The sequence below is a fragment of the Ursus arctos genome, unplaced genomic scaffold (assembly GCF_023065955.2).
Source record: "Ursus arctos isolate Adak ecotype North America unplaced genomic scaffold, UrsArc2.0 scaffold_19, whole genome shotgun sequence".
Taxonomy (NCBI): Eukaryota; Metazoa; Chordata; class Mammalia; order Carnivora; family Ursidae; genus Ursus; species Ursus arctos.
This window is the reverse complement of record NW_026622863.1, coordinates 30,636,781-30,647,531: the sequence shown is the minus strand read 5'-3', so window position 1 is coordinate 30,647,531 and position 10,751 is coordinate 30,636,781. Positions and strand designations below refer to the sequence as shown.

Here is a 10,751-nt window from a genome sequence, read left to right as displayed (position 1 = left end):
GCAGGTAAATCCATGTTGCAGCTCCTGGAAAGGGGAAACAGAGTCCAAGGAAGCTGGCTTAGCTCTTCAATTGGAGATGACCTGCAAGATCAACTTTCACTCACATCCCATGGGCCCAAATTAAGTTCCAGAGCCACATTTAACGGCAAGGAATCCTGGGTAATGCCATTTCTTGCTGGGGAACTGGGAGCTTGGCTTCGACTCTGCTGCCAGGGAGGAAAAGGTGGATAGATTCTGATGGCTGGACAGAAGTTTCTAGTCACGTGTAACAACAGACAGAAAGAGACATTACCTCTCATGAATAAAATAAATGCCACACGGTCATATATTCAACAGATATTTATTAAGTGCCGACTATGTGCCCGATACATGTGTAGAAAAAAACATTAACATGCTGTAGGTGAAATTACGCAACACTATGAACACATTTTCCACTTTTGAAAGACTTCTGCTCTCTCAGGTAATACAGGGCAAGTGGGAAAAAGGCAAGGTTTTTTACCTTCATGTTGCAGGAGAAAGTCACACCTGTCAGTTTCCAACAGCTCGCAGTACTGTTGCTCTTCTTCATAAGCACGCACAAAATCCTCTGAGTTGTTTGGACGGTCGTCTCATAAATCATAACTTGCTTGTAGCATGCTTATTTAGTTTCAGGAAGGTCTCTTCAGAGGATGAAATTAGATCACTGAGATTAAACTCCATTTCAAAGATAGGTTTTTTCCCCAAAATAATTAAGGCAAGGAACAGGGCAAATTTTGCAGTTATTCCCTTGATTTGGTAAGTGACACCATCTTCAGGGTTTGTGTACTCAAAGCAGTGAATAATAACATGATGACCGTAACGTGTCACGTAATTCTGGTGGTAGACATGTGGCTGCAGGAAATACTCCAGAGGCACCAGGAACACACTCTTCACTTCATCAGGATTAGGCTGGGCCTGGAAGGTGTGGTCTATAAATCCGACAACTGGGCTTATCAATGTATCTCTCTAAAAGCAGAAAACAAAATACACAAATTAAGAAAACAGTCAAAAGCAGTCAATTATATAGGGTGGGTAGGGAAGAAGGAGGAAGAATTTGCTCCAGACATGAATGTCATAGTCCCCTGTGAAATGGGGGTAGTCTCACCCCTACCTGAGGCAGTATCTGTGAGAGGACTCTGAAAATGTATCTTTGGTAAACAGACTGGTATACTCTTTTGGAAGGGCAATCTGGCAATGTTATAAAAATGTGGTCCTTTTGACCTAGCAATTGCATTTGTATAAATATATCTGTATGATAAATTCCTACCAGCAAGAAAAGATATAAGACTGAAGCTTTTTTTTTTAAAGATTTTATTTATTTATCTAACAGAGAGAGAGAGAGCACAAGCAGGGGGAGCAGCAGAGGGAGAGGGAGACGCAGGCTCTCCTCTAAGCAGAGAGCCCAATGTGGGGCTTGATCCCAGAACCCTGGGATCATGACCTGAGCTGAAAGGCAGACACTTAACCAACTGAGCCACCCAGGCATCCCTGGACTGGAGCATTATTTGCAATAACCCCAAACTCTTAAGTTATCACTCTTCCCCTGATGGACATTCAGGGTAGATCAATTATGAGTCTATCTGTACAAGGGGACACTCTGCAGCCCTCAAAATGAATGCGATAGACACCCTTCCCTGTCAGTACAGACAAGGATGTACCAGCCTATCAGTAGAAAAGTGGCATATTAACTGTGGCATATACCCAATTATGGGATATTACATTTATAATTATATACAAACTATTTTACATAACAGATGTTTATAAGTGGGGAGGGGGGATTTCTATTTATAACTGTGACTGCTTGCAAATGAATGCAGGGTATTATTAAATGAAAGACCTGCTGGGAATCTCCAGGGTGAGACCTGGGGTTTAGTGTAGGAGATGCATAATAATAAGACAAGAGCTGCATAAGCTTCAAGTGGAAAGTGAGAAGAATTTGGGGTTCTTGGGGGGCATTCCCAGAGAAGGTGGCTGGGAAAAGCCAAGGATATACCTTGAGGCTGGGACACGAGAGCAGGATAAACAAGTCTATGGAAAATTCTCAGAGGAGTGACAGCTGAAGCATGTTTAAGAACAATGACTCAGACCATTAACTGAATTAATGGTGAAAGTCAATATCTGGACCAGGAGTGAAAGACGGGAGCGTAGATTTTAGCTGTCCTTCCAGTGGGAAATCTGGGGTCCTAAGTGGCCCCCAGGCAGAAGCATCGTTCCACTAGCAGCAATCACCACCTGGCCCTGGGTGAATGCTCAGCCTCTTTGGCCACGGTTCCCCAGGAGGGGTGTCTGGGAGATGGGGAACACTCAGATGCAAGTGATTTCTTAAGGAAGTGCTCTCAGGACAAAGCATGAGGCAGGGAGGAATGCAGGCGAGAGCCCTGCAGGGCATCTGGAGGTAAAGTACACGGCAGAGCTGGGCTGTCATGCCCCTCAGCACAGTCACTGGTGAAGGACTGGCCGGCCAAGTACATTCTCAGGCCCTCTAGGCTCCCTGTGGGCAGGGAAGGGTGGAAAGCTGCAAGTGTGAGCTTTCAGAAACACAATTAAGAGGAATATGAAAGGGTCTGAACAGAATCCGCAGTGTTCGTTCAGCGTGTGTTTTGTGGTTGCTGTCACCATGAAGTGACCACAGCCTCTGGGGCCCTGGTCTAGTACCCAGCACCCTCTCCCTGCTTCTTCACAACAGCCTGACCCTGAAGAAGCTTTAACAGTGGAAATCAGAGACCTGAGACAACCTGCTCAAGGTCACGGCCAACTAATACTTGGCAGAAACCAGGATTCACCGGCCTGCTGCCCACACTCCAGAGCACAGCGCTTAAGGGCTGTGAAGACACAACTGTCGCCATATCTCAAAGAGAAGACACGCCAGCCTTGTGCATGGCTTTCATACTGCTGTGGACAGTTCTCAGCTGCAGCTGGGATTCAAGCTCTTCTGAGGGCTGAGCTAGGAGCACAAACTCATCTTCACGCTAAGGGCCAAACTGCTAGGCACGGGTGTGGACGAGCAACTTCGTATGGCCAGTGCTGGCCCTTGGACTCTTGCATGTCAGAGTCTGAGAAAATAATTGGTGGGGGGGAAAAAATCAAAGCCACAAAGGGAGGTAATGGTTTCAGACTGAATGTTTCAGATGGCAAGTCAGGCACGTTCAACATGGTTCAAGCTTAGAGAAGCCACGGAGACTTTGGAAACGTGTGGATGAAAAGCATCTCTGGACACACAGTTCCCAAAACACAGGTGTCTGTCTCGGAAGGAAAAAAGGATGGTGGGTTCATGGCAGACATTGCAGGACCAAGGAAAGACTGCATTCCGGCCGCTTGCTGAGCTGGAAACTCGTGGAGACTGGCTTCTGCTGCGGCCACGGGGACGAGGCATGCTTCAGAGCCCCTGGAAGAGGCCACATGCTCTTAGAAACATTCCCAGGGAAGGACACGCCACTGAAAGGCACCAACATGTTTATAGGAGTCAAAGCTTCAGAGGGGGCAAACTGAAGGAGAATGAATGGAAATGTATGGGCCACGTACACAGAAGAAGGAGAAACGTCTCCTGAGGCTGTTGCAAAGAGCAGTACATCCATGTATGACAAAGGGACACCTGGGGTGGGCTTTGAGGGCCACTGCCTGCCTTAGGGGGTTAGCACAGGAGGTGGGAAACAGCCAACAGCCCCTTCTCTAGCTCTGACACCCAAAAACATCTCCAGACATGGCCATGTTCCCTGGGGGACAAAATCAGCGCTAGTTAAAAACCACCGAATTAGGTTCTGCTTTAAGTGTTTCATCAGTGGTAGTGTTGCACTACATTTAAAAGATCTGCAAGTTCCGAAAAACAAAACCACCTTCACTAGCGCTTCCAAACACAGGACACCGTTCTTGAAAGCCTTTGTTCATTCTAACGTCTTGATAATGTAACTGGCATTATTATATCAAGAGGAGGTCATTTTAGAAATCTCCGGCTTCAGGAGCGTCTGGCCCACCGAAATGTCCTGAAGACCAGACGTTCTCCTGTGGAGACTGCTGTATTCTACCCCTCACAGGCAGAACTCAGTAGCTCCCGGGTGCCTTGGAAGTGGAGTTACTCTCACTTTGGGAACTTTTTACCATTAGGGTTCAATTTTTCAGTAGAGTTTTAAAATAAATGCCCCAAATAGGCTGGGCGATTTGCAGATGCCGAGCGGAAGGGGTTCCCGTTAGAAAATGTAGTTGCCTAGGAAGTAATTGATACATTTCTTGTCCTAATCCCACGTTTTCCCCCCTCATTTAGGAAGCATTTATTTGAGAGGCCATTAGCTTCTTCCGAACTAAATCTCCCTTGAGCAGTGACCTTTCTGTTTTGAAAATGGACCTGATTAAGATAGATGTCTCAGCATCACTGATCATCACAACACTGTACCACCAAGACTGTAAGGCAAATGGAACATAAAGGATGGTCTGACCCTCTAATTGTTAAGCATCAGTGGGACTCTCCTCTTGAAATAAAAACATACCTGAAAGTCCAACGTATAAAACATAGCTTATCCCTATTTCCAATATGTAATTAGAGCACTTCCTTCTGTGGTATTCTTCCCCCAAATCCATAACCCTCGCTTAACCATGAGGAAAATACCAGAAAGGTCCAAATGGAGAGGCAGTCTACAAGATATCTGACCAGTGCACCTCAGAAGTGTCAAGGTCACGAGAATAAGGAAAGTCTCAGAAATTGTCACAGACCAGAGACTAAGGAGACATGACAACCAAATACAATATGGTATCCTGGATGAGACCCAGGACAGAAAGGGGGACTTTAGTAGAAAAATTAGTTAAAGGCAAATAAAGTGTGGAGTTTAGGTAATAGCAGTGTACAACATTGGCTTCTTAGTGGTGACAAGTAGACACCAGTCATGTAAAATGTTAACAATGGGAGGAACTGGGTGCGGGTATATGAGAACTCTCCGTAGTATCTTTGCAACTTTTCTGTAAATCTGTACCTATTCTAACATTGCAAGTTTATATTAAAAATTTTAAACCAATAAAATAATGCTGTTATCTGAGCACAAATTTACAACACTTACTCCTTCTAAAGTCATTAATACAACAGTCGTAAGTTCATGTGAAGTAAGTAAGATCTGGCTCTTGTATCAGCCCCAAAATTCACTTTGTTGCTTTTATTTATTTATTTTTTCATGTACACAATCAAGGAAATCCTGATTCATACAGAAATGTAGTTACAAATAGTAATAGTTCTTAAACAACTTGCCTAGTGATCTCAGGGTACTGCTCAATTAATGTGATGTGGAGAAGCTTGATTCCAAGGTATGTATAAAAATGAGTGTATTTAGGACAAAGGCAATGCACTGGTGACCTCCAAGAGGCTAAAATTTGGAACACAGAATGCTCAAGAGTGTGATATTTTTTCAACTGAATTCTCAAAAGAAATGTATACTGGCGAAAAAATAAATGTAAACTGAATTTTAAAGAATTCTGAAGCATCTACAGGGTTCTACAGAATCCAGTTTGAAAACCACTGATGGAGTTCGACCCTTTCACTTCTAGATGGGCAAAGAGGGGCCCAGATGGGCAAGGGGACTTGACCAAAGCCACTTAACTCACAAGGGGCAAAGCCCACATAAGGTACAGTCTCTTGACTCTATCTACAGACAGCACTGTCAAGGGTCATGCTTGGCCACACGTGGAATGCTGACAATCATGGGTCCACTGCGTGCCCATGAGAGTGTTAGCAAGGCAGTCCCCCTTCCAACACTTACGTCAAGCAGACATGGCACCAAGCAGCAGACAACCTCCACTTGATGGGGATGCAGCCCTACTTCTTCCTGGGCTTCCCGGAGAGCCGTGGCCACTTCATCCACATCTGCCGGTTCAGACTTGCCTCCAGGGAAGCAAACTTCTCCAGGGGACCTTCTTAGCTGGGCATTGAAAGAACAGAGCTGCAATGCGGGATTCCAGCCCTGGCACTATGCACTCATTCAACAGGTAGTTACTGAACTTTGAGTTTGCATCAGAGACCACCCCCACCCTGGTGGTAAGAAGGGGGGAGTAAAACCCCCCTGCAAAAAAAGTTTCTACTTGAATCCTTTTAAAAAATGACCTTTGAGAACTTCCTTCACCTGTAATTTTTCTCTGCTTATCCCTAAAAGATACCATACACACGCAAATAGATCCATGCTGACAGGGGAGAAAAGCCAAAAGGAAATAGAATAGAAAGGGCGATGTTATCAATAGACAGCCTTGACTGAGTGCTTACCCTCCTGTGGGCATGCTGCTTCACAAGAAGATTTTCCACTGAGCCCTCAGAACAGGTCCACATGCTGTTATTTTTAAAAAGCATTTTTTTTTTATTGAGGTGAAATTTACATAACAAAATGAACCATTTAATTTATTTTTTATTTTTTAGAGAGGGAGAGAGGATGTGAATGGGGGGGAGGAGCAGAAGGAGGAGAAACTATGAAGCAGATTCCGTGCTGAGTATGGAGCCTGACGTGGGGCTCGATCTTAGGACCATGAGATCACAACCTGGGCTAACTTTCCTCTAGGTTCCAGAGCTGGTAGGGGAGCCCACGATGAAGCAGAAGGGATTGAGGACAGGTGCCCCTTCCCCATTTACTGGGAGGAAACCCATGAACCCTACTTGTGTGACTCCAGGGAGGGGTGCAGCTCCAGTAATGCCTGGGAAGGAATTTCTTTAGACAGGTGCAGAATAAGATCTAATTAGATTTAAATACTTTTTGTTTGTTTTTAATGTGATCTTTGCACATCAGAGTTTATGGTCTAGGATGATTCTTACATAATAATCAACAGGCAAAGCTATCTGGGTGAAATAGTAACCAGAGATCCATTTTGATCTTGCCTCAATTGTCTACATTATTGTTTGTCTGATAGTTTGAAAAATAATATTGAAGTGCTTCTCCTCTGCTCTTTGGCAGAGCTGAGAACAGACTCAGGTCCCCTGGTTTCCAGTTGGATATCTCCTGTCGGAACCTGGATTTTCTTACCTCCTATGTTTATGTGATTGTTGCATGACCCAGATCCAGAAGAATCCACATGAGTCTAATCCCAAACCCACAAAACTTCTGCTGATTCCTTGACTTTCTTTTCCCCCCTCAAGGGATACTGTTCATTGATGTTCTGCTTTGAAAGCCATGCTATTATGGCCCCTTTTCATTTCTGTACTTGGATAACTTTGAAGTTGCTGCCTCCCCAGCTTTTCCTCAGAAGCACCCTAACAGCAAAGGAGAATGACGGTATCCACGGGTGTACCCAGGGGAACTCCATTCCCAGCCCAACATTTCTTTAAAGTAGAATGGTTTCTCTGAAAACCTCAGGCCATGTCTGCTAACAGCAATAGTGATGGCAGCTGAAACTAACCAGGATCTCTGCCAAGTGCTGGGGCCGGTTTAGGTGCTTTGCATTTGTTTCCCTGGGAAATCCTCACAGTAGCCCTATGAAGCAAGCACTAGTATTCTGTGCTCATTTTGCAAGAAAAGAGACTGTAGCACAGAGAGGGTAAGTAACTAGGACAAAGTCACAGAGCTGGCAAGGAGATAGCCTGTATTCAAACATGGGCAGCCAGCTTCAGAGCCCATACTATTCATTTCTGTGCTCTAGAATTTCCACATTATACCCAGGGTGGGAGGCTTCAACAGTGGTTGCTGGCAGCGGCATTGTGCCCTTCATCCCTGCCAGGACAGGGATGCCTGGGGACGTCTGTGGTTGTCACAAAGGGGTGTGCATATCTTTATCACTGGCACCTAGTGCATAAAGCCCAGAGGTGATGCTAAACATCTCACAATGCACAGAATAGCTCCCACAGCAAAGAATTATCCAGCCCAAATGCCAGCAGCACTAAGGTTAAGAAACCCTGGTCTCAATGGATTTCAAATTACTTGCTAATTAAGTTACTTACTTTTCTAAAACTTCTCCAAAAAAATGCCTTGTTATCCTGTGGCTTCTTGGACACCTGAACATCACAATCTTGAAAGTCCATTTGAGAATCCATGGCCTCAAAATGTGTGCAAGTGAGAAATTTTTGTGGGGTTTTCAAATGTCCTGGAACTTGAATGGCGGGAGCCTTTTTGTCACTTACCTTCTCTGACCGGAGGGTAAACAACAGATGGAGTTTTCCTTCTTTTCCCAACAATGGTAAAAGGACAGAATATTTGTTAGACGATAAGTGAGAATATTTGGTCCCAACATCATACTTTTTTAAGCAGGTCTTAGCATCATCTATCAAACTGTTTCTAAAATGGAAACAAACCAAACATTTTAGTAACCAGAGTTATGATAAAAAGCTCCTAGTCCTCCTATGTTTCTGTTTCATTGTGTACCTTGGGGCTCACCATTTCTGACTCTCATTGTATTTTTCAATAGCATAGCAGAAACAATAACACCCAAATCACATGACTGTTGGCAAGCTAAAATGAGGAAAAAACTATTAAGAATATAGTTTAGCACACAAGTTCACTTTGAAACTTAAACAGAAATTATTGTAAAATATTCTTTCAACAATGCAATAGTTAAATGCTAAATTCTAAATTATATTCAAATAAGACAGGTTTGGTAAACAAGTCATTGTAAGTTAGACAACTGTCAGGTTAAGGACTTTTTCTTAACCTGCCGCTTATGTTTCAAACCCTTATGTCTTCGGTTGCCTTGTAACAGTGGTTCCCAAACTTTAGTGGCAACAGATTCATCCAGAGGGCTGGGCCACCCCAAAACCGTGACTCAGTAAGTTTGGGGTAGGGCCTAAAAGTTAGCATCAAACTCCCAAGCAATGGTATGCTGATGCTGTGGACCAGGGGAACCCACTTTAGGGATCATTATTGATAATATGCTAGTATTTGGATTTATAATAAGCAAATTAGGTGCCCTGATTTCATGACTGTGAATGTTTTGGTCCTTTTGACTGGCGTATTTTGTTGCTGGTGTGTGTAGTAGTTTAAATAGTGTCCCCCAAAATTCATGTCACCCAGAAGGCTCAGAATGTGACTTTATTTGGAAATGGTATCTTTGTAGATGTAGTTATGGATCTTGAGATGAAATCATCCTGGGCTATAAATCCAATGACTGGCGTCGTTGTCAAAGGAGAGGACACAGACACACAAACACACACACACACACAGCGACAAAGGCACTGTGAAGACACAGGCAGAAATTGGAGTGATGCTGCCACAATCTCAGGAATATCAACATCCATCAGAAGCTGCAACGGGCAGGAAGTTTCAGACACCCCGCCTTCAGAACTATGGAAGAAATTTCTGTGGTTTTAAGCCATCACGTGTGTGGTACTTCGTTATGGCAGCCCTACAAACTAACAGTCTGGTTTTAATTTTTCTCTGGGAAAGGCGGTTTTGCATCGTGGGCAAAATCAGGTATTTAAGTCAGGCAGAACTGTTTTAAAGTGTCGGGGAATGACCCCTTCAAGCCTTGCTTTCCTCATCTGCGACATACTTGAAGATACTTGTGAGCATGTAATGACACGTTCACCTACTGTGACTAGCACTTCGCCAGTGCCCAGTGAATGGTAACTCCCATCATAAACGTCCCCAGCATTAGACGGGCAGTGGTTTGTGGGAGGTGTTTGCTACTTTGTGCCTCTTTCTACGTCGCAGGTTGCTCACTAAAAGTGACTGGGTGACAGCAGTGGATTTCAAAAACGACCCAACATCTGAAAAGAACCACAGCATGCTGGCACTGGAGGGATTCTGGAGTGCATCCTGCACCACAGGCCCCCGTCCAGAAAACTGGCGCCACCGAGTGAGGCTTTTAAGAGACCCCCAGAACTGACCAGAGGGACCAGCAGAAGCAGAAGTCTGCAAATACGTGTCTGTCCACATTTGGGGCTGGTCCTTGGAACAACCACCATGAAAACACCACAGTAGCAGCCACCCTGTTCTAAGCCTGCTTTCATCCTACGCACTTTCCACACTTTTCTCTTTTTATCCTCATTAACAGTCCAGCGAGGTGAAGACTTGATCCCATCCAGGCTCAGGCAGGCTAGGTAACTGAGAAACCAGGGTCACTTTCTGGGGGTCAAACTCTTGAGAAGCCCTGAGCTGAAGAGGGAAGGCAGCCGGCCAGGGGGAAATGCTCTGCCCGTAGGTAAGGGGCGCGAACCTATGAGGCCGGGTGTGAGCCCACGGGACCAAAGCTCGGCCGGAGTGGGTGCAAAGGTCCCGGGGCCCGGCGAGTGGCGAAGTAGGCTAGCGCACGAGCGCAGGGTCTGCGAGTAGGAAGGTGGGCTCGGCAAGAACAGTCCCGGCCGAAAGGTCCCGGTACCGTGCTCAAGGCCGGGTCAGGCCCTGCTCGGAGTGCCAAGGGCGGGGGAGGCTTTACCTGCCCCGCTCCGGGGACGCACAGGGTCGCGACATCTTCCAGGGGAAAGTTTGTTTCCGGACGGAGACGCCTCGCAAGCGCTCAACTGGGTGGGCATGCGCAGAGCAGCCGCGACGTGGGACCGGGCGGGGGGGGGGAGGCGGGGCCTAGGAGGTGGGGATGAGGCGGGGCCTAGGGCCTTAAGGGAGGATCGGGGCGGGGCGGGGTGGGGCGGGGCGAGACGTGGGGGTAGTATGGAGGGCGGGACTTAGGGCCAGGGTGTTCTGGGTGGCCCCACGCGGTTTCTGCTCAGCTCCTTAATGTTCCTCCGGAGAAGCAAATGAGGAATTCTGAGGTTGATGGTTGTAAAAAAGGGAAGGGGAAAAAACATACAAATGCAGTGCTGGTGATTTGAGAGGATTCTGACACCC

The 10,751-nt window shown here is 45.9% G+C and overlaps 1 protein-coding gene across 3 annotated transcripts; it reads right to left on the bottom strand.

Annotated features, from left to right (window-relative positions):
• Positions 1 to 324: 324 nt before the first annotated feature.
• On the bottom strand, positions 325 to 10,454 carry NUDT7 (nudix hydrolase 7). 3 transcript variants are annotated; one of them, XM_026495280.4, is made up of 4 exons: positions 10,342 to 10,454; positions 8,093 to 8,133; positions 5,757 to 5,915; positions 325 to 984 (listed from the first exon to the last, which is right to left on the bottom strand). In XM_026495280.4, the coding sequence occupies exons 1-4, from the start codon at positions 10,436 to 10,438 to the stop codon at positions 616 to 618; spliced, it is 666 nt and encodes a 221-aa protein (XP_026351065.2). In that variant the 5' UTR covers positions 10,439 to 10,454; the 3' UTR covers positions 325 to 615. The 3 variants fall into 3 exon arrangements, with proteins under 3 accessions (XP_026351065.2, XP_044238455.2, XP_026351064.2); XM_044382520.3 differs by having other exon boundaries at positions 7,913 to 8,246; positions 10,342 to 10,452; XM_026495279.4 differs by having other exon boundaries at positions 8,093 to 8,246; positions 10,342 to 10,451.
• Positions 10,455 to 10,751: the final 297 nt, after the last annotated feature.

Excerpts from the sequence above, each read along its gene's own strand:
- NUDT7 (XM_044382520.3), bottom strand. The coding sequence starts at position 10,376 with ATGTCGCGACCCTGTGCGTCCCCGGAGCGGGGCAG. Across the intron at positions 8,247-10,341 it reads GCGTCCCCGGAGCGGGGCAG|AAACAGTTTGATAGATGATG; the intron begins GTAAAGCCTCCC and ends TTTCCATTTTAG. Across the intron at positions 5,916-7,912 it reads TTTGGAGAAGTTTTAGAAAA|CTAAGAAGGTCCCCTGGAGA; the intron begins GTAAGTAACTTA and ends TTCAATGCCCAG.